This window comes from Erigeron canadensis, chromosome 7 (genome assembly GCF_010389155.1).
Source record: "Erigeron canadensis isolate Cc75 chromosome 7, C_canadensis_v1, whole genome shotgun sequence".
In the NCBI taxonomy this organism is placed as follows: Eukaryota; Viridiplantae; Streptophyta; class Magnoliopsida; order Asterales; family Asteraceae; genus Erigeron; species Erigeron canadensis.
In genome coordinates, this window is record NC_057767.1 from 37,121,088 (window position 1) to 37,148,247 (window position 27,160).

A 27,160-nucleotide genomic window follows, 5' to 3' on the forward strand; every position below is an offset into this window, starting at 1 on the left:
CTAGTGTTAACACATATTGTCGACTAGAGTTGTTTCCGAATGACCCCGTTAGAGGATCGCTTGAAAAAACCTTTCTAAAACTCGTTTACTTTGAAAAAGCTTTAGAAACATAGGCCATGAAATAAAATTAATAAATACTGTATATTAACTAATATGTCAAGTGATAATAATTCAACGTACGTGTCTATATATACACCATGAAAGTAAAGAAAGATTATCAATATATAGTGTCCAAAAATAATTAATGGGAGTAAATAGTACGTCCGATAATATAGTGACAAATGCCACGTACGTAATCCCATGTTTGGACTGATCATATATACACGGCATAGACGACTATACTCTCGATCGGGTCTCCTCCTGGTAATATCCGAGTATTTTTATTTTTTTTTTCCTCGGAGAAAATGACCTCTATAAAAAAACATCTAAGTTATGATATTTGTTTTTAAAACATATATACACACACATATATTATGGAAACATCGATCGATCCACATTATATTTATAAAAATTCCATTATTTTCATCTGGTAGTAGCTAGTACTATTAATTAATTGGTAATTGTTTTGTTAACAAGAATGATGATCGAGCTTATCCCGTTCCCATTTGGAATCGGTGCAATTTGTGCTTTCAACGTGTCGTACGCTATTAATTGCTTAAACTCGTCGAAGCCATATCTATCAGCTGCCTCACTCAACCACCTTGATGTCCTGAATATTGATTTGGTAAATGAGACAGTCACTATTAATTCGCCAACATCAGTCTCTGATTGCCAATACACACGACAGCCAGGTCTGAATATTATTATTAGTAGTAGTAGTAGTGTCGATCTTGATAGGAGCCCATTTTACGGGCACTTTTTACTAAAAGTAAAAGAGGACACAAGTTTTACGAACTCGAGCTGGGCCAAGGTTTTGAAATTTGGAAAAGTATTTGTTTATTAAGTATGATGTTTCATTTATCAATAAGTAATGATATTAAGTTTACACGAGCCTGATGTCCACGCGTTGCAGCGGCTGTACAGTGATCGCAATACAAAACATGTGAGGGGATGCGACGACGATAGTTACAAAGCAAACACTTGTGTTACTCCGTAAAAATTACCATGATATATCGACTTCAAACAAAGGAAATGTAATACTTTATTACAGAAAGAAAATTCCTTGTTGATGGTGATGAATCCGGTGGCGGTGGTTGGTGGCGATGAATCCGGCGAGAGAGAGGGGTTGTGATTTAGTCTGTGTGTCAATTTGGTTAACATATATTAACTATTAGAGAGATTAAAGACATAGAAAATATGAATATGAATTTTATTATGATTTTTCATTACATTTGAGATGGCATTTATACATGAATTTGTAAGATAACTATGGAAAACTTTGAATACTTTGACTGTTGACTGTTTGACTGTTTGACTTTGACTTTTGACTGTTTGAATTTGACTGATTCCAAGTCATCAGGTATAGAAAGATGTAGTAAACTGAAGGGTATTTTAAACTTATCAAATTCTTAATACTTAAACCCAGTTTGCTTTATATGAGAATATAGATATGTCATGATCTTATAAGTTATGAAAATTAATTAATTAGAAGGATTTATTATTTTTCGTATTTATATTGACCGCTTGATAATACCATTCTAAAACTCATTTACTTTGGAAAAGCTTTACAACCATAAGCCATAAGATAAATAAATATAAAACCAATATATATGTCAAGTGCTTAAGTACATGTATGTTGTATACATAATGAAAGTAAAAAGAAGAACCCTCTTGTTAAAAGTTACATAGAGAAAAATGTTTACAATACTCTTCATAAAAAACTTGTTAACAAGAATGAAAGCAGTCAAAGGCAAGATTAACGGTTAAAGTCAACAATCAAGATCAGAATTAATCATCATTTAAAAAATAGCCTTCATAAACTCTTGTATAAATAGTGGCTTATTTTTATGTAAAATTATCACAGAAACATAAATAAAAAATCAATAGGCTAGTTAACCACTTTCACAATGTAGTCTTTTATTTCTGTATCAAAGGTTGTATAAGTTTTAGAGTCTTATGTGAATATCATATTTTCTATATCAATTGTTAACAAACCTTTCTCCGTTTCATTTGTAACAATTCATACACATGCAATCCTCTCTCAATATTTCTCTTTCTTTTTTTTTTTCATTTGCATCTTGTTTTTCATGGTATACACTGCAACGCGTGATTTCCATGCTAGTAGTGTCCAAAAATAATGGGAGTAAATAGTACGTCCGATATAATATAGTGACAAATGCAACGTCGTAATTCTATGTTTGGACTGATCATATAGACACGGCATAGACGACTCTCGGGTCTCCTCCTGGTAATATCCGAGTATTTTCATTTTTTTTTCCTCGGAGAAAATTAAATAGTGACCTCTATAAAAAAACATCTAAGTTATGATATTTGTTTTTAAAACATATATACACACACATATATTATAGAAACATCGATCCACATTATATTTATAAAAATTCCATTTTCATCTGGTAGTACGTACTATCAATAATTGGTGTAATTGTTTGTTAACAAGAATGATGAGCTTATCTAAAGCTTACGATTTGCTGCTCGACATTCTTTGCCTAGTATTAATATCATCAATAGTAGTAACATCAAGTGCAAGTCCGCATATCGCCAAACAAGATTGCAGTGATAGATGTGGAAATGTGAGCATCCCGTTCCCATTTGGAATCGGTTTAAATTGTGCTTGCAACGTGTGGTACGCTATTAATTGCTTAAACTCGTCGAAACCATATCTAGCAGCTCCCACACTCAACCGGCTTGAAGTATTGAGTATTGATCTGGTAAATAGGACAGTCACTGTTAATTCGCCGACATCAGTCTCTGATTGCCAATACCCACGACCGCCAGGTCTGAATAGCAGTAGTCCACAGATGAAGAGTGTCGATCTTGAGAGGAGCCCTTTCATGTTTTCCGGATCACGTAATAAACTAGTGCTTGAGGGCTGTGGCAATACCGTCTTTTGGGAAAATGGGAATCCGCTCTGTGGGTGTTCCACCGTTTGCCGTAATTATGATAGTAGTACACCATCAGCAGTTAAAATAAGAAGAAGAGAGAAAAATAATAACTGCCTTGGTATCACTTGTTGCGAAACAAGAATTCCTGACCATTATTATTATTCACCATCACGTTTTGATTACGATTATCGCCTAAAGTCATATATGGTGGAGCTGCAAACAGATGATGATAGATCAGCAGGTTCATCATCATGTGGGTCTGCATTCTTTGTGGATGAAGATTTGTATGTTCAAGGAAGGTTTTCAAACGGCGGGCTTGTCCCGGTAACACTTGTTTGGGATCTTACGGACCTTGACTTCCTACAGATAACTTGTTGTGATCCCGGTGGGGACAGTCGTTATTCCCCCACATCTTCGACTGTTGTGCAGCTGGCTAATGGTACTGTTGTGCTACTACAGACGTGTAACCAGTCGCGGGAATTTGAAGGAAACGTTTATTTAAGAGATGGATGCGCTGGTATGTATTTATGTATAGTACTACGAGTACAATATAGCTAGCTAGCTTAATTACACACGTGCTATATTGCTATCCTTAATTTGTTATAACTTGAAACTTTCTGTTTCGTGATTTTAGTTAAGGAAGAGTGCGCAAGTTGCATGGCTATTGGATTTCATTATTCCTGTGATTACGACTTCAACTTGAACTTCACTTGTATTCATGATGGTGTTGCTTATATATTTCCATTTTATCCACCAAGCAAGATGGGTGTCATTCTAGGTACGTACATATATTATCCGTAATCTCTTATCTGCCAATAAACTTAAACATGATTGATATATTTTTGAAATAACATGTGGTGTAATCCTTAATCGACACGTGTCCTTTCAATTAATTTATTTTGTTAAATTAACTTTTTTAATCGTATATAGATTTATTTTTTTTATTAGAATTAGAATTAAACTCTAACTTTTGACTTATAGATTCAAAACACATTATAATCTTATTTGATTGACTGTTCCTTATTCATAAAATTGACTATTTTTTTTCTTGTTAATAAAATTGATTATATTTGTTCTCAATTCTTCAACTCATATTACTTATATTATTTATTATAAGTTATTAATATGAAGACTTCAAAATTTTGAGTTTACGATCCGAAATCACGAGGCTATTTGTCGTTATCCACTATGCTTGCAAGTTTTGATTTTGATATGTGGTTTAAAAAATTTAAGGTAAATCCAAAACTCTAACTAAAAATATATTATATTTATCATTACTCTTTATTCTAATTTAGATTCGATCATCGGTTTATTTTAACCACTGTTTATTTCATACTCACGAATCATGTATGTGACATATTCGAATTTTTTTATGATAAATCTATATAGCTACCGTACATCGTACGGGTATTAGGACTATATATATATACTAGTTTTCAGGCAGGTCAAAATTGTACGGATAGTTTTAAAATTTATATATCAAAGGTAAATATTAAAACATAAATAACAAAACAGGTGAAAAATAATAGAACATGAACAAAAACTCTTTGGTAGTAGAAGAAGAAGTCATAATTCAACTATAATTGACAACAAACTAAATTAAAAGAGATGTAACCTAACAATTCAATATCAATAATAAACAAAAACGAATATTAGACATAAATTTAAAGTGATAAAAAAACCCGTATCATTTTTTGTTGAATTATTTACTGAACTTGATTTGTTTATTAAAGATAAGAAGAAGAATAATATGAATGAGAATGATTAATAAAAGTTTAGGTTGTATATATAATAATTTATTAAGAGAGTTTTAAAGATATTATATATATCATTAGAATTTAAAAAGATTTGTTTTGATAAAAAAAGATTTATGATAAAGTTTTGAATATATATAATAAGCAAAAAAGAAAAAGAATTCTAGAAAAAAAAAGAGATTTAGATTAATGAGAAGAGAGAGTTAGGCATAAGAAAGGGGATTAGGGGTGTCAAGTTTACTCCAAACCTCTTATTTTAATTAAAATATAGTTACCATATATAATAATGTAATCTACCCATATATTTTTAAAAGTGCCAAAGGCACTGGTGGCCCATTCGTAAGTTCTTTGACATTGGTAGGATCACCGGGGTTCGATTCTCATTTTTCATATTTGTGAGGGTGAATTAATAGAGGTTTTCGAGAGTCATGGTTTTCAGACATATATGTAATTTAGAAGTAGGGGTATCATAGAATGGCGTTCAAAAAAATATATATTTTTAAAATATTCTTTGATTGACATATATTATAATATATAAAGTAAATTTAGTCGTGTGTCATGTATTAAAGAAGTTAATGATGTTGTTTTACAAAACAAAAAAGTATTAAATAAATACAAATAAAAAAAACTTATAAATTTAAAATTTTTAAACATAAAAAAACTGGTAATTAAAGGTAAAGAATGTAAATAAAATCAAAACAAAATTGTTACATCATAGATTTGTTTTCATTTAACTGTTGACTCGAATGGTTAAGTAAATACTTTATTATATGAAACTTGCTTAGTTAACCCTTTAGCAACCTCATTTACTAATTTAATTATTAATAATCATTTAACAATAAAAAAATTGTTAATATATTTAAATTAAATCTTTTGTAAGATTTAATTATCATAAATCATAAAAAATCTTAATAGTTGGTGGGACAAAAAAAATAAATTAATAAAAGTTTTTCTATAATTATTAATATAATTACTACTTAAAGTTTTTTTTAAACTAACGACATTCTAATCTAACTTATAGTTTATAACTAATATATATAGTCACATGTCTAATAATTTACTTAGAGAAATTGAGATATATATGTAATTATTTAATTCAGGTCTTAATACCCGTACAATGCACGTATTGACTATATATATATATATATGTATATATATATATATATATATTTAGAGTTAATTTCACAAATCGTCCTTGTGGGTTTTTAAAAAATTACGTTTCATCCCTTAAACTTCAAAATAACACTTCTAGTCCTTTATACGCAGATAATGATCACATTTCGTCATTTAATTTAACGGATGATGGTCACGTTTCGTCCTTTAATCTAGCGGGTGATGGTCACGTTTCGTCCTTTATACGGTCGACTAAAGGGCGACACGTGACTATTATCCACGCATAAAGGACTATCAGTGTTATTTTGAAGTTTAAAGGATGAAATGTGATTTTTTTGGTTAAACCACAAGGACGATTTTTGAAATTAACTCTCTATATATATTGGGATGGTTATTTTGAGTACAAGGGAGAAAAAAGTACAAAAATTATAACCTTCTTCTGTCTTCTCCGACCACCTTCTTCTTCAGCGACCGCCACACCTCCTCTATCCTCCTCCGAAGATGTCGCCGGAGGTGGTAGTGGTGGTTGTGCCGCAGTAGCCGGAGAAGGAGGAAGAAGGAGGAAGGCTTGATCTGATCCGTCCAAAGCTTTGATCGGATGGTTGTGGAGTGTACTTTTGTACTTTTTTCCCCCTTGTACTCAAATTAAATTTCCTTTATATATATATATATATATAAAGAGTAAAAAGATAAAATGAGAACCAAGAAAATGTCGAGAACTACGAGAACCTTTTTTGATAGGGGTAATTTTGTACTTCAATAAGCATATGAATATAAATGCTAATTTAATTAAATAAATCCATTAAATGAATCCCTTAAATATCTCCATATATAATGTTTGACCCATTATTTAATACATTTACAAATTGTTCATTCTTATCCTACGTACGTAAGAATTAATCAATAACTTGCAAAAATTAAGTGTCAAAAAAATGAAACAGAAACTTTAATGTGGGGCAATATTTAAAAGATAAAAAACTTTAAGGGGTTAAAACAAAAATTGATAGAATTTATTATATGTTATAAAAACTTGTATATTTCATGTATAAAAAACTTGTAAATTTATATAAGTTTTTAGTATATATATAGTATGTATATGTATGTGTAATCACTAAACTTGCATGTTATTATAAACATATAGATTATTTACTTAAGTAATAAATAAGTGGATATTGAAGAAAAGTTTGTTATATTGTCCAACTATTTTATGAACAAGAGAATCAGGATATCAAAACATTAGTTTAAGTAAGTAATAATTTTAGTATTCTAAGTGGATGCTTGCTAAAATTATGAAGAAAATAATTAAAATTCAAGATCCTTTTGGTCATTTTATATTTGTTATTTTCAGGTGTTAGCATTAGCATGGGTATAGTTTTTCTTGTTACATCGAGCTATGGATTGTATAGACTTATAAAAAAAACAAAAGACAAAATACGAAGAAAGAAGTTTTTCAAACGCAATGGTGGTCTCCTTTTAAAACAACAAGAAGAGGCTCAACCGTCTTTAGTAGAAAAAACTATACTTTTCACATCACGTGAATTAGACAAGGCTACTGACAACTTCAATGAGGATAGAATTCTAGGTCGAGGAGGCCAAGGTACTGTTTACAAGGGTATGTTAGTGGATGGAAGGATTGTGGCGGTGAAGAAATCAAAAATAGTTGATGAAAGCCAGTTAGAGCAGTTTATCAACGAGGTCGTCATTCTTTCACAAGTCAATCATAGGAATGTGGTTAAGCTATTGGGATGTTGCTTAGAGACAAACGTTCCTATGCTAGTTTCTGAATTCATTCCAAATGGTACTTTGTATGAACATCTTCATAATGAGACAATGGAGTTTCCAGTTTCTTTAAACATGAGATTACAAATAGCTACCGAGATTGCGGGGGCACTTGCATACTTGCATTCAGCAACTTCCGTTCCAATATATCATAGAGACATCAAAACTACTAACATACTTTTGGATGATAAATATAGGGCTAAAGTTTCAGATTTTGGAACTTCAAGGTTCGTATCAATAGATCAAACTCATTTGACTACCTTAGTCAAAGGTACATTCGGCTACTTGGATCCTGAATATTTCCAGTCTAGCCAATTTACCGAGAAAAGTGACGTTTACAGCTTTGGAGTCGTTTTGCTTGAACTTTTAACTGGAGAAAGGCCGATCTCGCTTACTAGATTCGGAGAACACAGAAGTCTCGCTACGTACTTTATGTTAGCTATGAAAGAGGGGCGTGTTATGTCTACTTTTGATGCAACGGTGATTAGAGAGGGTACTAGAGATGAGCTTCTTTCGGTAGCTAACCTTGCAATGCGATGCTTGAATCTGAATGGAAAAAGTAGACCAACAATGAAAGAAGTAGCCATGGATCTCGAAACCATACGAACATCGCATATACCATCTACGATTCAAACCAATAACATACCGGCCGTCATATGTGGGGAGGAATTATCAATGCAATCATTTGGTGTATCAACATCAACATTCTTGAGTTTCGATGATAGTATTAGTCAATGATGCAAAGGTATTGTTTCTTATATGTCGTCATCTTCTAGGCACATAGCTAGTATGTAATTGGACTTTATGTAAGCATAAATCCATCAAAATACCAAATTTGAATGGAAAATACTCATATCTAATTAGGCATGCGGCGTAATCATTTGATCAAGGTATGTTTATTATGGTTTCTTTTACATGTTATTGCATTATAATACATTATATTTTTAGATAATGTCACAGACTTGGATTGGAATCAATATATATGGTAAATAATAAAACGTTATTTCGATTGTGTGTTTTTGTTAGATTACACGGATTATTGATTCAAAAGTATTTTAACCTAACCAAATTGGTATTGGGTTTAAGTGCAATATCACATGACTGAATTAAGGAAGCACATTGTGGATATGATTCATTTGAACTTGTGCAATCAGTGGCGGAAGATTAGTAGCACCAAAAGGGTTTTTGGTCCCTCTAGAATTTTGGGATATAATTAGCTATTATTCAATATTTTATACTGAAAATTAAAATTTATATTTATTTACCCTTCTCAAAAATTTAAGATATATATATGTTAGATTTAGAAAAAATTTGACCCCTCTTGTAATAATGTTCAACATCCGCAGTGCAATACGGTTGGAATTTAAGTATAAGTGATTCAAGGGTGCCTGCAGATTGAATCAGAACGATACAAGGAGAATCTGCTCCAGGATCCGACATTTTTTGTTAATAAGTCCATGCATCTAGGCAAAGCAGTAAAGGCCTTGGCTAATTTTCCTAATCTTTCTATACAGTATATACCAATTCTCATAAATTTCTACTAGATCATCTAGTTTCGTAGAGTTTATACATATTGTTTCACTGCATTTTAGATGTGATCTTTAGTTATATGTGTTTCATTCTGGACAATGTGTTCAGATCATTTAGACCGTCATATACCCTATTATGTCTTTTTCACGTTTTTGTGCTCCTTTAACTTCAATTTCTTCTTCATGGCTGTGAAAAACTTCGACTTCAAATTAAGCGGAAGTGGATGAAACAAGAAAATAGTCGTAAAAAGACATTACAAGTTACGTTTTGTGAAGTATAGACTAATTGTATGATTTTATTTCTTTTCATTTTGAATATTCCTGTGATTAATATCTTGAATATTTCAAATGGCCGGCATTCACAGTGTAGTATTCACTTTAGTACTAAATTTTGACATTTATATATGCGGTTCACTATATACAAAAGAGGGACACATCGTTTATGTGAGCAAGTGGTATTTTATTAGATCATTATGTCGTTTAATGATTATAGGTAGTCGGAATACTTGCAAAGCTCGGTAACTTACGTTATCATTTCTTGTGCACTCCATTGAGGTAAGATACACTACTTTGATACGCTGAGGGTTCAACACAAACATAGTTTTCATATAATAACATCTCAAATGGTATCTTGTTTGCTTATGGTTATTCGGGATTATACGGGAGGTGATATGGGCTATGTATATGCATATTGAAGCCTAAAATGCTACCCCAAAGATATGTGACGTTATGATATGATATGTAATGATATGCTATGAAATGTTATGCAAGGATACGATATGTAATGATATGCTATGAAATGTTATGCAATGATATGAGATGTGATGATATGAAAGGAAATGCTATGAAATGTGATGTAGGATGATGATATGTGAAATGTGCATGATTACATGGCTTGTTCATCTAGTTCACTAGACTTATTATGTTGCCATGACACGTGCACGTTTAAGGGCCCAAACGTAATGATGTATATGTGATGATTGTAAAGGTTGTGTAAACACCTAAACTATATGTGATGTGAAATCGAGCTCGTAAATTTGATGTGAAAGTGTTTAGCTTAACCCGTACTTGCCCTAGCCCAACTAAGTGCGTTGATGTGGTTGCTTGGGTGGCTCCTTGCAACATGGTACAACGTGAAGAGTAATACGGGAGGTCTTACCAACCCCATTGTCATTGAACATACGGATTACTCCTGGATTGGCTTGCCATTCCTTAACGACATTGATGTACTACTGAATGGTGGTTCATCTAGTCGGGTGCGACTTATGTCACACTTAACGAGATGCATATGTTATATGAGATGCGTGACTTTTGTCACAATTATAAAGATGTTCAAATGTGATATGTGATCATGCAAAAGATGACTAGGCACATGTAGGATGACCCATCCTAATATAAAAGATGTTGATGCTATGATATGTATGTGAGATGATACGTTTGATGATATGTGCCTTAACGACTTAATATGACTTTTATATAATGTTTTAAATGGACAAACGTTTTATAACTTATGTGTTATCTTACTTAGCTAATTCGTTAGCTAACACTTGCTCTTTTAAATGTGTTGTGCCCTCAGGTTCAACAATAGTGAGCAGGTAGATGTGAGAAGATGTGAGGCATGGGTAGATGATGTTGAAGCTAGCTATAGTTTACCCATAGTGGCTGCTCGCTTTAGACATTTGCTTTATGTTTAAATATTAATGACTTGTATTGATAATGTACTCGGTTGTTTAATGTTAGGCAACCGATGGATTTCCATTTAGACTTGTTTTGATGATATGGCTAGTAACACCATTTAATGAATAAACCAAACAGATTTTACTGGTTTGGACTTTTAAAGTAAATTCCGCTTCTTTTAACGCCGTTAGGCAAAAGTTTTTGGAAATCCTTGTTTTTAAATGATGGGTGTTACAATATTTCCTGCAATTTATATTCACAGCTTCCATTACTGCTGTAGATAGTGACAGGAAATTGAATTAAAACTTACAAGATGTACTACACTAATATAGGTCGTTTCATTTATATCACTTTGCTAATGATTTTTCTTGATGTGCTTTCTCTAGAGGTTGCATCGCAGCATGGAAATGCATGTCCCTATTACATGGTGTATGCCTTATCTTTCCTATATTAGTCATTTTTTTTCCATCATTCTATTATACTTCCATTCAATTTGAATTTTGATATTCACTACCATAAACCTTAACATTAAGCCTTCACTTAAGAGATTAATTTAGATAGGCTGACAAAACAAACAAGGGTACATACTTTAAGGCTAACATAGAACTATTTTAACCTGATTTAAGACCCAACTAAACGGGGCACAAATTAACCAGTATCTTGGGTTAGCATCTTACCCAAAATACAATGGTTTGAACTAGCGTTATTAACTTTTGGGTAAAGATTATTCTGGGTGTTGACCAAATTAAATGGGGTGTTATATTTATTTACTTTGTGCATTTTTTTTCCGGGCGTGCTTTTTTTTTACGCCTCTCGCCTTCGTCCTATTTGGGTCTTTGCGCTTTGAGGTCACCTTCGCTTTTGACAACTATGTTCCAGATCTTTCTTTGGTTATACATTTCTCTATATCAAAGTTGCTCAAAGTTTCAAATTAAATCCAAAACAATTACCAGCCACCGTATATTTATGGCCAACCTACATACATCCATTCCTAACCCATTACAAAGGTAGCTAACTGATTGGTTTGGATGTTTATGCTTATAGCTCACTTCAAATTATTCATTACACTTTTTACTAATTAGAGAGGTTGCTACTTCTTATTAGAGTTAGTGAGTTACCAAGATGGTTGGGTTGGGTAACGGGTCAAAATATGTTTGATTTAATGGGTATTCCTAATAATAAAAAATTATCTTTATCTTTACAATGTATATAAAAATAATTGATTAAATGGTTTTAGAAGGTTTTATGCAGGTTCCATGAAGTAGAAATAGACTCTGATCTACGGACAACTTTAAGTCGTTTCGAGTTTTGCCATGTTTCTATTTCTTATTTTTATAAAGATTTGCTACCTCAATCTATGTGAAACGGATTGGACAACAGAAATGTTGTGTACATAGAGTTAGGACAAAAATGTTTGCACATGTACGACAGAAATGTTATACGTGTAATTAGGATAGAAAAGTCTCTAAAACCTTGAAAACTCAATAGTATAATTAGGACAGAAATGTTTGTACACGTACAACAGATCACCCATGTTGATTCGTTACATGGTATCATTTCTCCCTACATTAGTAATTTATCTTGCTGGGAACCAATGAACATTAACAATTGCTTAATTAGACTATTATTTCATAATACCTGCTGCACAAGAATCATATATGTTCAATAACAAAACTTCGTACAGAAACAACATGCAAATGTACGAAACAATCCGTGAAACCCGGCCATGCGTAGCATGGGCCTTCACTCTAGTCACGTGTAAATGTGTGTGTGTGTGTTTTTTTTTATCCGTGTAGCTTGCATTGTCCTGATGCAATGAATTAATGTTGTAACTTGTTTTCGCTTCCGTTTGAACTACCCTAGCAAGCTTTCAGCTGTTTCTCGAACCGACTTTTGTGATGAGAAAATGGAATTCAAATTACAAAAACGATTCAGTCCTTACTACTCGTACATAGTAAACAAACATAGAATAGAACAGAAAATAAAAAAGTTATAGCCCTTATTGCCTTGGTGGATTTTACAAGTGATTCACATGCTCATTAATATTGTTCTGCACTTGGTTCTCTATTGGATGGAGATTGTCTAAAATTAAAAGCCCTTGGGTTTCAACTTTAGAAGATTTCCATCCATCTCTATCAGGTACTTACCGTTTGTGATTATTTTCTATGACTAATGTCTTTGCAGATTGCTTGTTTATAAATTCTTTATTGAGTTCATTGATTTGATCATTGAGCTATCTTCTTTCATCCACAGAGCATGCAACCATTGGTTCATATATAACCGGTTAGTGAAAGACTTCTTCATGTAAGTAACTCAACCTGATAGGTGTGGTTTCCGCTGCTACTTCTGATCAGAACATACTATTAACAAGATTCAAAATATTCATGTTGGCTTAATTTTTCATCTTCATTGTCCATAAGCCAAAATTATTATGCAAATTAAATTTCTCTGCATCGGATTTAGGTGTCGTCATTTGAAATTCAATCACAACTAATGTTTTGATACCAGTTAAAATTGAGCCAATATTCAATTTTGGGATTGACCACCGCTCAACCCAAATAATACGTACGTTCCTATTAATTATAATCCAATCGTAGAAAAAAGCAACGTGAATTTTGAGTTTGGACGACTTTTGGGTCAACTGGCAATATCCGATTACTTTCCTTTATCCGATCATAGTATGTACGTGACATCTATTTGTCTATAAATAAAAAAAATAGTTATGCTATTTTCAAACATCCACACCGATCATATTACACAAATTAGTTTATACCCCGTGCACGTTTATAACTTAATTTATAGTGTATGTTAGCTTATAAGTTATTTACCCGTGTGATATGTAGGTACCATATTGTCATTGTTGCTATGTGTAGGTAAGTTCTTATAATTATTAATTCATAATGCGGTAATATAAAATACAAAAAAGGTAAATGGGTGGGAACCCTTTGGTCCTATGTACCGTTTTGATACCCAGAGCACACACCGCATAGAACTCATGTTCGGTGACTCATCATTCTCACACATGGGTCACTAAGTATAGTTTCTCTTATTGCCTATAGCGATTTTAGAACCTGTGACTTGCAGCCTTCATCTGTGGGACCATATGGTAACATGGTGGCGGTATCTGTTAAGTCTGGGATTCGCTGAAGGAGACTTGAAAACTGACACATGTCGTCAGCAAGTCTCTTAACAATTCGTCAGCAGATGAAGAGACGTATTCAGCGGGATGTAAGCTGACCTAAGTTTGTCATGGCGGGAAATATTCAAACTACATGAAGACAAAAAGGTCACGTGGTGGGTAACCAACTGTAATTTGCCCTGAATGGCAAATGTACATGTTGGGACCAAAGCAAGGGTTCTCTCTCTCTCTCTCTCTCTTACCCGATTTGGTATAGAAGACAATGGGCACATGATTCAAGTACCATGAGCCAATTGGAAATCGACAACCACCATCAAGTCACAATCAAAGCAGGCTGTGTTGCCCCAAGTCTTCCGCTATATAAAGCAACACAGCCACATTGTATGAAGTGCGTCTTGCCATCTTAAAAGTGTGTGTGTCACTTGTAATTGCCTAAGTTTTTCTTGTCTGTCTAGACTTAGCAATTATCTTAGTTCTTTTGTATTCTTGTAAGTCAAGTGTAAGATCAACCATGTATTCATCGTTTAATCAATGATACATATGATTATCCTTGCATTGATGTATTGCAATTGAACTTTACATTGTTCTTGTTATTTACTAGCTTGCTTACTTTCTTTCTTGTATGCTTAATTAAAACATAAGTTGTGCATTCGTGGACCATCAAGTGGTATCAGAGCCACCGTTCCTAAATCATTGGAACAAGATCTGTTTGCCTTCTTTTGTTTATATTTAAAATTTCTGTTCTTTAATTCCTCTTAAATTTCTTTTTAACAAGAACCATGTCTTCTGTTCCCAGCCTTGTGAACACACGTGACTTTGGCTACGTGTCGACACCTCCTAAGTTCGAGCCCAAAGATTTTGGGTCTTGGAAGGAGAGAATGCTTCTACACATCGTTTGTGTGGAACCCTATTTAATGACCATATTAACTGAGGGTCCATACGTACCGATGTATGTCCAAAGGACTCCAGGAGCTAAGTCACTGACCTGGTTAACCAGAGGTCCAATGGACAGATGAAGAAAGAAAGCTGGTAAATCTTGATGCTAGACTTAAAAACATGATTATAGTTACTCTTCCTACTTAAATCATGAAACTGGTCATCAAGTATCCCTCTTCAAAGGAAGTATGGGATAGACTTGTCAGCACCTATGAAGGTTTTGCTGACCTCATTAAAATCAAGAAAATTGATTTGAAAAGAGCTTATGAAAATTTCTTCTCCCTTCCCGATGAAAGTCTTGAGAGCACCTACACTCGCTTTAAAGGGTTGCTCAATGATATGACAAATGTTGGCATTACCCATGATAACTTTGAGGTATGTCACAAATTTATTGATTCTCTTCCTCTTAAGTGGCAAAACTTAAGACAAACTCTTCGTACAACGAAGAAAATCCAAGACTTTGATCTTGAAGAACTTTTTGGCACTCTTCAATTCGAAGAAAGAGCATTGGCTCAAAATATTCGAGCTTCTGCTGATGCCAAAAGACATGCCAAAGGAATAAGTCCAAGTCTAAGCAAAAGAGCAAGGCTTCCTCTTCCTCATCTCCTCAAATAAATGAACTCACTCAGAGAGTGAATGATCTTGCATCTCAACTGAGGGATTTTCTCATTCAAAGTCAAGGCAATTCCTCTGACAATAAATGTTATCTCTGTAGCAGCAGAGGACATGTCGCTTCTGAATGTGTTCTATTTTGTCCAAAAGATGCTCTAACAATTGTATGTGAACCTAAAATCCCCACAGCTGCTGAAACATCTTCCTCTTCTAACAGGATCAGTGAGAACCTCTCTACTGAACCTGTTATCAGTGACTCCTCCTCTGTCACAAATACAAGTATTGCTGACTACATTGCTGCTCAGCGCATTGAAATTCCCCATTCTCAAAGGGTTGTTTCAAATGCTTGGGGGCAACCCTCAATGCTGGTTGAATTCAGTGCTCTTGATGTTGTGAGCAGTTTTGCTTTCCTTCATAGTAATGAAACCAGCATCCTGCCCACAAGTGAAGAAAATCCTATTCCTGTCTCTGTAGGAAATCACCTTACTCTGGTGGAGGCTCTCTCTGTAGAGCCAACTTCCTCCACTGAAGCACCTCCAGAGAATCCTGCTGACATAGGTTTGGATGAATAAAGTGATCCTTATCCTCTTTTCATCCATGCAGGGCTCGCTAGGTAAAGGAGTGTGGTATTTGGACAGCGGCTGTTCAAAACACATGACAGGCTCAAAATCCCTGCTGGATGACTATACTGAGGCACCTGGTCCTACAGTGGTGTTTGGTGATAATTCTACTGGCCAGACTGAAGGATATGGTCTTCTTTCTAATGGCCTCATAAAATTCTCAAAAGTTGCTTATGTAAATGGATTAAAGCATAATCTCATCAGCATAAGTCAACTATGTGATGCTGACTACAAAGTAATCCTTGATAAGCATCAAGGCACTGTAGTAAATATCAACAAGGAAGTCGTCTTGGTTGCTCCAAGAAAAAGAGATGTATATCTTGTAGACTTCACTCCTATCAAAACTGATAGTGAGACTTGTTTCTTTGCTAAGTCAGCATCTGAGTTAAATTGGTTATGGCACAAGCGTATGTCGCATGTGAATTTCAAAACCATAAACTCATTGGCCAAAAAGAACCTTGTTCGTGGCCTTCCTCGTCTTTCCTTTGAAAAAGATAGGCTTTGTGGTGCTTGTGAAAAAGGCAAATGCCATAGAGTTACTTTTAAAACTAAACAAGCCAACTCTGTTAAGGGTTGTTTGCACCTTCTTCACATGGACCTTTTTGGTCCAGTGAATGTCCAAAGTCTAAAGGGTAGCAGATACACTTTAGTAATTGTGGATGAATATTCACGATATACTTGGACAATCTTCCTTAATTCTAAGAGTGATGCTGCTGATGAAGTCATTAAATTCATTAAGAAAATGGAAAATCTCAACAGCATAAGGGTCAAAGAACTCAGAAGTGATCATGGCACTGAGTTTACAAACCACACTCTTGAATCCTTTTGTGCTGATCAAGGGATCTCACAAAACTTCTCTTCCACTAGAACTCCTGAGCAAAATGGTGTTGCCGAAAGGAGAAATAGAACTCTTATAGAGGCAGCACGCACTATGCTCAGTGAGTCCTCTTTTCCAAATAGGTTTTGGGCTGAAGCAGTCAACACTGATTGCCGCACCCAAAATAGATGCCTCATTGTCAAAAGACATGACAAAACTGCATATGAAGTTTTAAGAGGAAAGAAACCTCAAATCAAATACTTTCACGTATTTGGATGTCCTGTCTTCATTCTTAATAATAAGGATCATTTGGGGAAATTTGATCCTAAAGCTGATGATGGTTACTTTGTTGGATACTCTTCTATTAGCAAAGCTTTTAGAGTATTCAATACCCGTCTTCAAAAAGTGGATGAATCAATTCATGTCACTTTTGATGAAAGCTCTTCTGCTCTTAAAGATATCCAGCCATCTTCTACTGAAGAGATCTTCAATGAGTTCATCAACCCTCCTATGGAGGATCATGACTCATTTGTCGATGCTTCTTGCTCGTCTCTTCTTGAACAGCAACTCACTGAGGAGAGTTTAGCAGACCCTGAGCTGGAGCAAGTTGCTGCTCATATCTATACGATTGAGCCTGTTAAGCCTATCTTAAGGTCAATCCATGAAGCATCAGCCAAACCTAGATCACTGGCTGATGATGTGCAAGTTGATGACTCTGCTGATGAAGAGTTTCATGATGCTTCAGCTTACACTGAAGACATGGTGTCTGCTGATGACCCCATCATTGAAAACTTAAATCAGCCAAATGGCTCCACTGATCAAGCTTCTCTTGATCCTTCAATTACCATTGATTTCTCCTCTTATTCTTCTCCTGATGATCCCTTGCAAATATCTTCCGCTGCCACTCTAGGTTCATCAAGTGTTCCATCACTCAAATGGACTTCAAGTGATCCTGCTCACCAGATTATTGGTGATCCTCAGCAGGGCATTGTGACTAGAAACACATGTCTATATGTTAATTTCTTGTCAATGATAACTCCTAAGAATATTGGAGAAGCCATGGTTGACCCATCTTGGGTTGCTGCCATGCAAGACGAACTAACTCAATTCCAAAGACAGCATGTTTGGTTCTTAGTTCCTCTTCCTCCTGGCAAGGAACCTATTGGAACTAAGTGGGTTTATAGGAATAAAATGGATGAAGATGGTGTTGTTATTCGCAACAAGGCTAGGTTAGTAGCTCAAGGGTACCTTCAAGAAGAAGGAGTCGACTATGCGAAACCTTTGCACCAGTGGCTAGACTTGAAGCAATACGCTTATTCCTGGCACATGTTGCTTATCGAAACTTCACAGTATATCAAATGGATGTCAAGAGTGCCTTCCTAAATGGAAAACTCGAAGAAGAGGTTTACGTGGAGCAGCCACCTGGTTTTGAAGATCTAACCAAGCCAAATCACGTCTATCGTCTTTACAAAGCATTGTATGGTCTTAAACAAGCTCCCAGAGCTTGGTATGACACTCTCTCCGAATTTTTTCTCTCTCATGAGTTTCAGCGAGGATCTATAGACTCCACCCTTTTTATCTATAGAAAGGGTGTTCATGTTCTCTATGTACAAATATATGTCGATGACATCATATTTGGATCCTCCAGTAAGAAACTTTGCAACAAATTTAGCTCACTAATGTCCTCTCATTTTGAAATGAGCATGATGGGTGAGCTAACCTTCTTCCTTGGTTTACAAATTCGCCAGCTCACTGATGGCATCTTCATAAATCAAGAAAAATATATTCGAGACATGCTGGCCAAATTCGATATGTCTAATAGCACTACAAAATCTACTCCCATGTCTCCTCCTAACAATCTCCATGCTGACCCTAATGGTAAGCATGTGAATCCCACATTCTATCGTGGAATGATTGGCTCTCTGATGTATCTCACAGCGAGTCGTCCCGACATTATGTTTGCTACTTGCCTTTGTGCAAGGTATCAAGCATCCCCAAGGGAGTCCCATCTTCTCGCTGACAAGCGTATTTTCAAATATCTCAAAGGGACTTCCTCTTTAGGTCTCTGGTATCCCAAGGATTCTACCTTTGACTTAGTTGCATACTCTGACTCTGACTATGCTGGATGCATGTTAGATAGGAAAAGTATGAGTGGTGGATGTCAACTGTTGGGGGGAAGGCTGACTAGTTAGTCTAGTAAGAAACAACATACAGTTTCCATCTCCACTGCTGAAGCAGAGTATGTAACAACCGTCCCAGAAATGTTCTATTTAAGTCCTTGAAAATGTACATATGCCACTAAATCGGTCAGACAGTCTAATTTATATGAGTTATAGACGTACTTTAGGTGTTCATTATGTGCTTATGTGAACTTCAAATTGATCTAAATATTAATATTGTACGACGAGTTTGTGATTATATTCAATAATATAGTAAGTTCGGTTCACAAATAGCAAAAGATCGTAAAAGAGCTCAGCTCAAATTAATTGCAAAATGGTCCTTGTAGATGTGAAATTTCATTTTTATGTTAAGGTATAAAAAGAAATGTGAAAACCCAACAAGATTTGGGTTATTGTAGACAGGCTGACGAAATCAGCCCGTTTTCTTCCTATCCGAGATGACTACTCACTGGAGAGACTTGCTGAGATCTATATAGACGATATCGTAACTAAGTACGGTGTTCCTTTATCAATTGTATCTGACCGCGACCCGCGCTTCACGTCCGACTTTTGGCAGTCACTTCAAGAAGCGTCAGGTACTAGACTTAATCTGAGCACCGCTTATCACCCACAGTCAGACGGGCAAAGCGAGCGCACTATTCAGACTCTGGAAGACATGCTCCGTTCTTGTGCATTAGAGTTTAGAGGGAGTTGGGATAAACATCTCCCGTTGATCGAGTTCTCGTACAATAACAGCTATCACACGAGTATTCAGTGTGCACCGTTCGAGGCCTTATATGGTCGCAAATGTCGGTCACCACTGTATTGGCTAGACGCCGGTGAAAGGAGTTGGATGAAGCTTCCAGTTGTATAGACCACCATAGACAAGATAGCTGTTATCAAAGAAAAGCTTAAGGCAGCCCAAGACAGACAAAAATCCTATGCAGACAAACGCCGTAAGCCACTTGAGTTCGAGGTGGGCAACAAAGTTCTTTTGAAGGTTTCCCCATGGAAAGGTACCGCCCGGTTCGGCAAGAGAGGCAAGTTGGCGCCTCGGTACATAGGACCATATAAGATCATTAAACGTGTAGGACCAGTAGCGTACAAGCTGGAACTACCGTTAGAGCTCGGCAATGTTCATGACACGTTCCACGTATCCAATCTTAAGAAGTGCATGGCTGACGACCCGACCATCATTCCTGTTAAGGATGTTCACATAGACGAAGGGCTCGAGTTCACCGAAGAGCCTATCGAAATCGTAGACAAAGATTCTAAACAGACAAGACAGAGCCGCGTACCCCTAGTTCGTGTACGTTGGAGTGCTAGACACGGGTACAATGACACCTGGGAACGCGAGGACTTCATTAAGAAGAAGTACCCTCATCTTTTTGACCGACGAGACTTTTAATTTCGAGGACGAAATCGCCCAAGTGGGGGAGGATGTAACAACCGTCCCAGAAATGTTCTATTTAAGTCCTTGAAAATGTACATATGCCACTAAATCGGTCAGACAGTCTAATTTATATGAGTTATAGACGTACTTTAGGTGTTCATTATGTGCTTATGTGAACTTCAAATTGATCTAAATATTAATATTGTACGACGAGTTTGTGATTATATTCAATAATATAGTAAGTTCGGTTCACAAATAGCAAAAGATCGTAAAAGAGCTCAGCTCAAATTAATTGCAAAATGGTCCTTGTAGATGTGAAATTTCATTTTTATGTTAAGGTATAAAAAGAAATGTGAAAACCCAACAAGATTTCTATTCTTCACCTCCTACCTCCCTGCACACACTCACCACACCAAGAAACACACACATAAGAAATTCTTTGATTTCGTGATTGTTAGATCGAATCGTTGATATCATTAGCTTCCTTGTAGTCATCTAAACATATTTCTGAAACCGATTTTGAGGTAACAACAACGTATTTTGTGATTTTGATCAAATTAAGTTCAAACTTTTCAACTATATGTTCTTGATGATTTGGTCAATTTTGATGTCAAAAATGTGTTAAAGATTGATGGGTTTATGTTTAAATAAGTCTAGTAACTGTTTTGGGTGATGAAATTTGAGTCGTAACATGCCTTAATCTTCAAAACTCGTGATTTTGTTAAGTTCAGTGTTATGTCCGTATGCCTGCAGCATCAAACGAATTTATCTTGTTCAAAACGAAATTAGCTAAACGAACTTAAGGTCTAACTTCGTTCAGTTCAGTCCAACGAATTTAATGTCTAACTTCGTTCAGTTCAGTCCAACGAATTTAATGTCTAACTTCGTTCAGTTCAGTCCAACGAATTTAATGTCTAACTTCGTTCTGTTCAGTCCAACGAATTTAATGTCTAACTTCGTTCTGTTCAGTCCAACGAATTTAAAGTCTAACTTCGTTCTGTTCAGTCCAACGAATTTAAAGTCTAAATTCGTTCAAGTTCAGTTCAAACAGACTTAAGGCTCACCTTCGCTCAGTTCATGTATGTAAAGTTCAGTTAAAACTATTTTGAGTCAAAATGTTCAAAGGACCAAATCATCAGTTCACCAAGGACCAAAACTATTTAGACTAATACATGTACTTCTATATGGTTATTATGTGCATAGGAGTTCGGCAAGGCGTAATTGGATCCCGATAGATATACTTATCTATCTTTGTACTTGTTCACTGTACTAGTTCTATATATTGTACCAGATCACTGTGAGTTCACTTATTTCCCCTTTCGTACATTTTTTTTAAAGTTCTTTATCGGGGACTGAAAAGCATGAAAACTATTTTGTACTTATATATATATATATACAGACTTATATATATATATTTTCTTGACTGTACTACGTACTATCTTAAGACAGACAGACTATTTATGTACAGACTATTTTCAGACAGACTATGTACAGACAGACTATTTACAGACAGACTATTTATGTTATGATACTTATTTTCTAAATGTGTGTTCTAGATCTTGAATGGGCAGGATCTTGAATACATTCTTGTATGTACTTATTGTCTATGTATGAGACCTAAGACTTACTGCTATCAATTCATCTCCCACCTGTTCTGGGAATGGACCGTAGGTATTATGGGCAGCGCCTTAAGGGTAGGCCCATCCTCATTCTCCTCAGGACAGGAGAATGCATATTACCTAGACTTATTGATCACCTGTTCTGATCCCATGCTCTGGTCACCAGTTCTGACCTAGTTCGTACTTATATACTTTCTGATTGCATGAGTTTCCTGATTTATCATAGCTCGTTATGGCCAAGCGGATTAGCAGTAATAATAGACATACATATTAAGTACATTATAGATTCTAAACTATTGTTATTACAGCAAGGTACGTTTGACAGCCGTACAGACTATATGACTTGACTTTTATACATACCTGTACTATGTATATTTATAAAATACTTTATGTGAATCTCACCAACTACTTTCGTAGTTGACCTTTGAACTTACATGTTTTTCAGGCTAGGTTCTAGATCTTTAGCTTAAGAGTCTTCCGTTCTAAGCCCATCCTTTTGGCGACGGTTCGTGCATTCAAGTCCTGGAGCTACGAAGGCCTTATTACTATTCTAGCTCAAGTACTGTTCTATGAGACAATTGTTCTGTCCCAGGAATTTGACTATTTTGATTCAGTTATATAGTAATAACATTCGTACTTCTGATCTAGACTTAATTATGATTCGTAATGACTTTGTTCTCCTGATCTTTGATTAATCTTAATGGCTGTGTTGAACTTGTACTGTGTGCATTTGTACTTGTCTGTGCATCCCGTATATTCCGCTTTAGCGGGGTGTTACAGTTGGTATCAGAGCCCATGGTTATAGTGAACACCGAGTTTTTCCCTAAGGAAAACTTGAGCTATAATTTGATTCCACTCTGAGGTGATCCTTTGATGACCGGTTTGAGTAGTAGGTACTTTTATCATAATTATATGTAACCTGATCAACTACATATAACTAAGATAAAGGCACCTAGGACCTTAAGGTGCGTTATTGAGGGTGTCATTCAATTCCTATAGCTCAATTAGGAACTTTGTTCAATATCGTTCATGTTCATTTGTTCTCTTCGGGTTCATCCGTGCTTGAAAGACTTACGTACTAGTACATCATCTATAGGCCTTAGAGCTTATACGATTATAGGTCCTTGACGTACGACTGACGACTGTTCTTATTTTTATAACGTGCTATCAATGATCATTGTATATATGAATCGTAATCAATTTCTTATTTCTGTCTTTTAGGGGCATAAGGAAGAATGCCGCCTAAGAGAGGGAGAAAGCCAAGAGCCGTACCCACTGCCGAGACCGTCGTTGAGCCCGAGCCTCAACTTAATACTACTATCAACTTTACTCTGGAAGATGTAGCAGATCTTATCACCAACCGCATGAATGCGATGATACCCAACATTGCTACTCAAGTCGCTCAGATGTTAGCGATCCCGTTGACTGAAGGCACCAAGAAGACGCAGGAAGAACAAGAGCAGAACCAAGTAGTGCACAGTGATTCTGAAGGTGCCAGTCAGATTAACACCAAAGTTGCTGCTAAGGGCAGAGTTACCCGCAACAGAGGTTGTTCATTCAGAACCTTCACTCAGTGCAAACCCCCAGTTTATACCGGAGAAAAGGGAGCTTCGGAGTTGTTGATGTGGTTTGAGAACATGGAGGAGGCTTTATATCACACAGAGACTGCAGAGGAGAAGATGGTTGAGCATGCCACTAGTCAGTTCGATGGTGCTGCCAGGTCATGGTGGACTGGCGTTGTTTCTACTGATGGCAGAAAGGTTGCATATGCTCACACTTGGGAAGAACTCCAGAAGATGATGAGAGCTGAGTTCTGCACCAAGGATGCATTGCAAGAGTTAGAGCAGGAGTTTTGGGACTTAAAGATGAAGGGAATGGAGATTGAGAGGTATATCTTGAGGTTCAACGAGCTTGCCAGACTTGTACCACATCTAGCATCTACTGAGGAGAAGAAGATTGATCGCTTTATCTGGGGTTTGATCCCAGAAGTTCGTCGTGCTCTCACTAGCAAGGGTCCTAAGACTATGTCCAGAGCCACTGTATTGGCTAAGACTTTGACCAAGGACATCATCAGATCCGGAGATGTGTTGGAGAGTGAGGAGAAAGGAAAGAGAAAAGCTGAAGAGGTTGTTGAGAAGAAAGTTGAGCCCCCAAGTAAGAAGGGGAAGATTTTGAAGAATTATGTTGTGACAACAGCACCTGAGCCGCCTAGGTATTCTGGAACCGCTCCTAAGTGTTCCCAGTGCTATCTTCACCACACTGGTGCTTGTCCCACCTGTTACAAGTGCCAAGGCATTGGGCACTTGGCTAGATACTGCAATGTCGTGTCGACAAACATGATCAGAGCTAACCCGCCGCCAGTGAACAGAAATCTTCAGATGAGGAATGACAGACTTCCTCCACCACCTCCTGCACCAGTTCAAAGAAATCAGAATCAGATTCGGAACGCCCATGTTCAGCGTGATGCTCATCCACGCGGACCAAGACAGCAGAACCAGAACCGCCAGCATCAGCAAAACCGACAGGGCCCTGCTAACGCGCGAGTTTTCGCTCTGAACGCTGAAGAAGCTCGTCAGAACCCACGGGTTGTGACAGGTACTTTTCTTCTGAACGATCATTACGCTTCAGCACTATTTGACTCCGGTGCTGAACGTAGCTTTGTTGCATTAGACTTTAAAGCTAATACTGACATGAACACTGGCAGACTAAATGATAAGTATGTGGTAGAGTACGCTAATGGCCAACGGTATGGCACTAATGAAATTGCTCTAGACTGCTCCTTGGTCTTAGTAGACAAGACTTTTACGATTGACCTAATTCCTGTTGAGCTTAGTAGTTTTGATATCATCGTGGGAATGGACTGGCTATCCAAACACCACACGACTATTTGTTGCCATGAGAAAACAGTTCATATACCACTCCAGAATAGTGAGATTCTGATAGTGCAAGGCGATAAGTCCACGAATGAGCTAAAGATCGTCTCAGCCATGAAATTCCGCAAGTACTTAGACAAGAAAGACCATCTCGTGTACTTAGCTCATGTCATCGACAAAAGTGCTAAAGAACTTAAAGTTCAAGACATCCCCATTGTACGGGACTTTCCAGATGTCTTCCCTGACGATTTACCAGGTGTACCACCTGTGAGACAAGTCGAGTTCAATATTGATCTTGTTCCCGGTGCAACACCTGTCGCTAAAGCACCATATCGTCTAGCTCCTCCTGAAATGCAAGAACTGTCCAATCAATTACAAGAACTCTTGAGCAAAGGCTTTATCCGTCCCAGTTCATCCCCTTGGGGTGCACCGATCTTGTTCGTTAAAAAGAAAGATGGCTCAATGAGAATGTGCATAGATTATCGATAACTGAACAAACTAACCATCAAGAACCGGTATCCTTTGCCTCGCATAGACGATCTATTTGATCAATTGCAAGGTGCCTCGTACTTTTCTAAGATCGATCTACGATCGGGCTATCACCAGATTCGTGTTCAAGATGGTGATGTCCCAAAGACAGCTTTTCGTACTCGTTATGGTCATTACGAGTTCCTCGTTATGCCATTTGGTCTGACTAATGCTCCAGCTATTTTCATGGACTTGATGAATCGTGTCTGTCGTCCATTCTTAGACAAATTTGTGATCGTGTTCATTGATGATATTCTCGTTTACTCCCGAAACAAGACCGACCATGAGCAACACTTACGCTCTGTTCTTCAACTCCTACGAAAAGAAGAGTTATATGCCAAATTTTCAAAGTGCGAATTCTGGCTTCGCCAAGTACAGTTCTTAGGTCACATTGTAAACGAGGAGGGCATTCATGTTGATCCGACCAAGGTTGAAGCCATCAAGAAATGGGAGGCCCCGATAACTCCCACTGAAGTTCGTAGTTTCCTCGGATTAGCTGGTTATTATCGTCGTTTCATCGAAAATTTTTCTAAGATCGCACTACCCTTGACACAATTGACGCAAAAGACTCGAGATTTCATTTGGGGTGATCAGCAAGAACAAGCATTCCAAACCTTAAAGGACAAACTGTGTAACGCACCTGTCCTAACTTTACCAGATGGCACTGAAGACTTTGTGGTGTACTGTGACGCCTCACATCAAGGTCTAGGCTGTGTACTGATGCAAAGAAGCAAGGTGATCGCCTACGTATCCAGACAACTCAAAGTGCACGAAAAGAACTATACCACCCACGACCTAGAACTTGGGGCAGTTGTGTTCGCTTTGAAGATTTGGAGGCACTACTTATACGGAACCAAGTGTACTATCTTTACCGATCACAAGAGCTTGCAGCACGTATTCAACCAGAAAGAGCTGAACATGAGACAGAGGCGTTGGGTGGAATTGCTGAATGACTATGACTGTGAAATCAAGTATCATCCCGGGAAGGCGAATGTAGTAGCCGACGCGCTGAGCAGAAAAGAACGAGTCAAAATCTTATCCATTAAGGAGGCAGATCGTACAGACTTGAGGCAACTTGTGATCAAAGGCCAAGAGTTCGGCTTGAGATCGAAAGACAGTATAAAAGCTGAGCGGTTAGGACCCATCGCTCAGGAATTCGAAGTCGATGATAATGGAGTTAGAAAGTTCAAGAACCGAGTTTGGATCCCTGCAGTTGATGGTGTTCGAGAGATCATCATGCAGGAAGCTCATCGTTCTAAATACTCGATTCATCCAGGCGCAGACAAAATGTACAATAACTTGAAGCTAGATTATTGGTGGCCTGGGATGAAGAGAGAGATCTTTGAGTACGTCAGCAGATGTCTGACATGTTCTAAAGTCAAAATCGAACATCAGAAACCTTCTGGATTGTTGAAGCAATTGGAAATCCCGGTGTGGAAGTGGGAAGACATTACTATGGACTTCATTATGAAACTGCCTCGTACGAAGAACAACCATAACTCCATTTGGGTTATTGTAGACAGGCTGACGAAATCAGCCCGTTTTCTTCCTATCCGAGATGAGTACTCACTGGAGAGACTTGCTGAGATCTATATAGACGATATCGTAAC

At 36.6% G+C, this 27,160-nt stretch overlaps 1 protein-coding gene across 1 annotated transcript; it reads left to right on the plus strand.

Moving 5' to 3' along the window:
• Positions 1–577: 577 nt before the first annotated feature.
• Positions 578–8,577, plus strand: LOC122609467 (wall-associated receptor kinase-like 6). The gene is made up of 4 exons (XM_043782513.1): positions 578–884; positions 2,518–3,519; positions 3,637–3,780; positions 7,218–8,577. Exons 1-4 carry the CDS (start codon positions 578–580, stop codon positions 8,384–8,386), a joined length of 2,622 nt encoding a protein of 873 aa, XP_043638448.1. The 3' UTR covers positions 8,387–8,577.
• Positions 8,578–27,160: the final 18,583 nt, after the last annotated feature.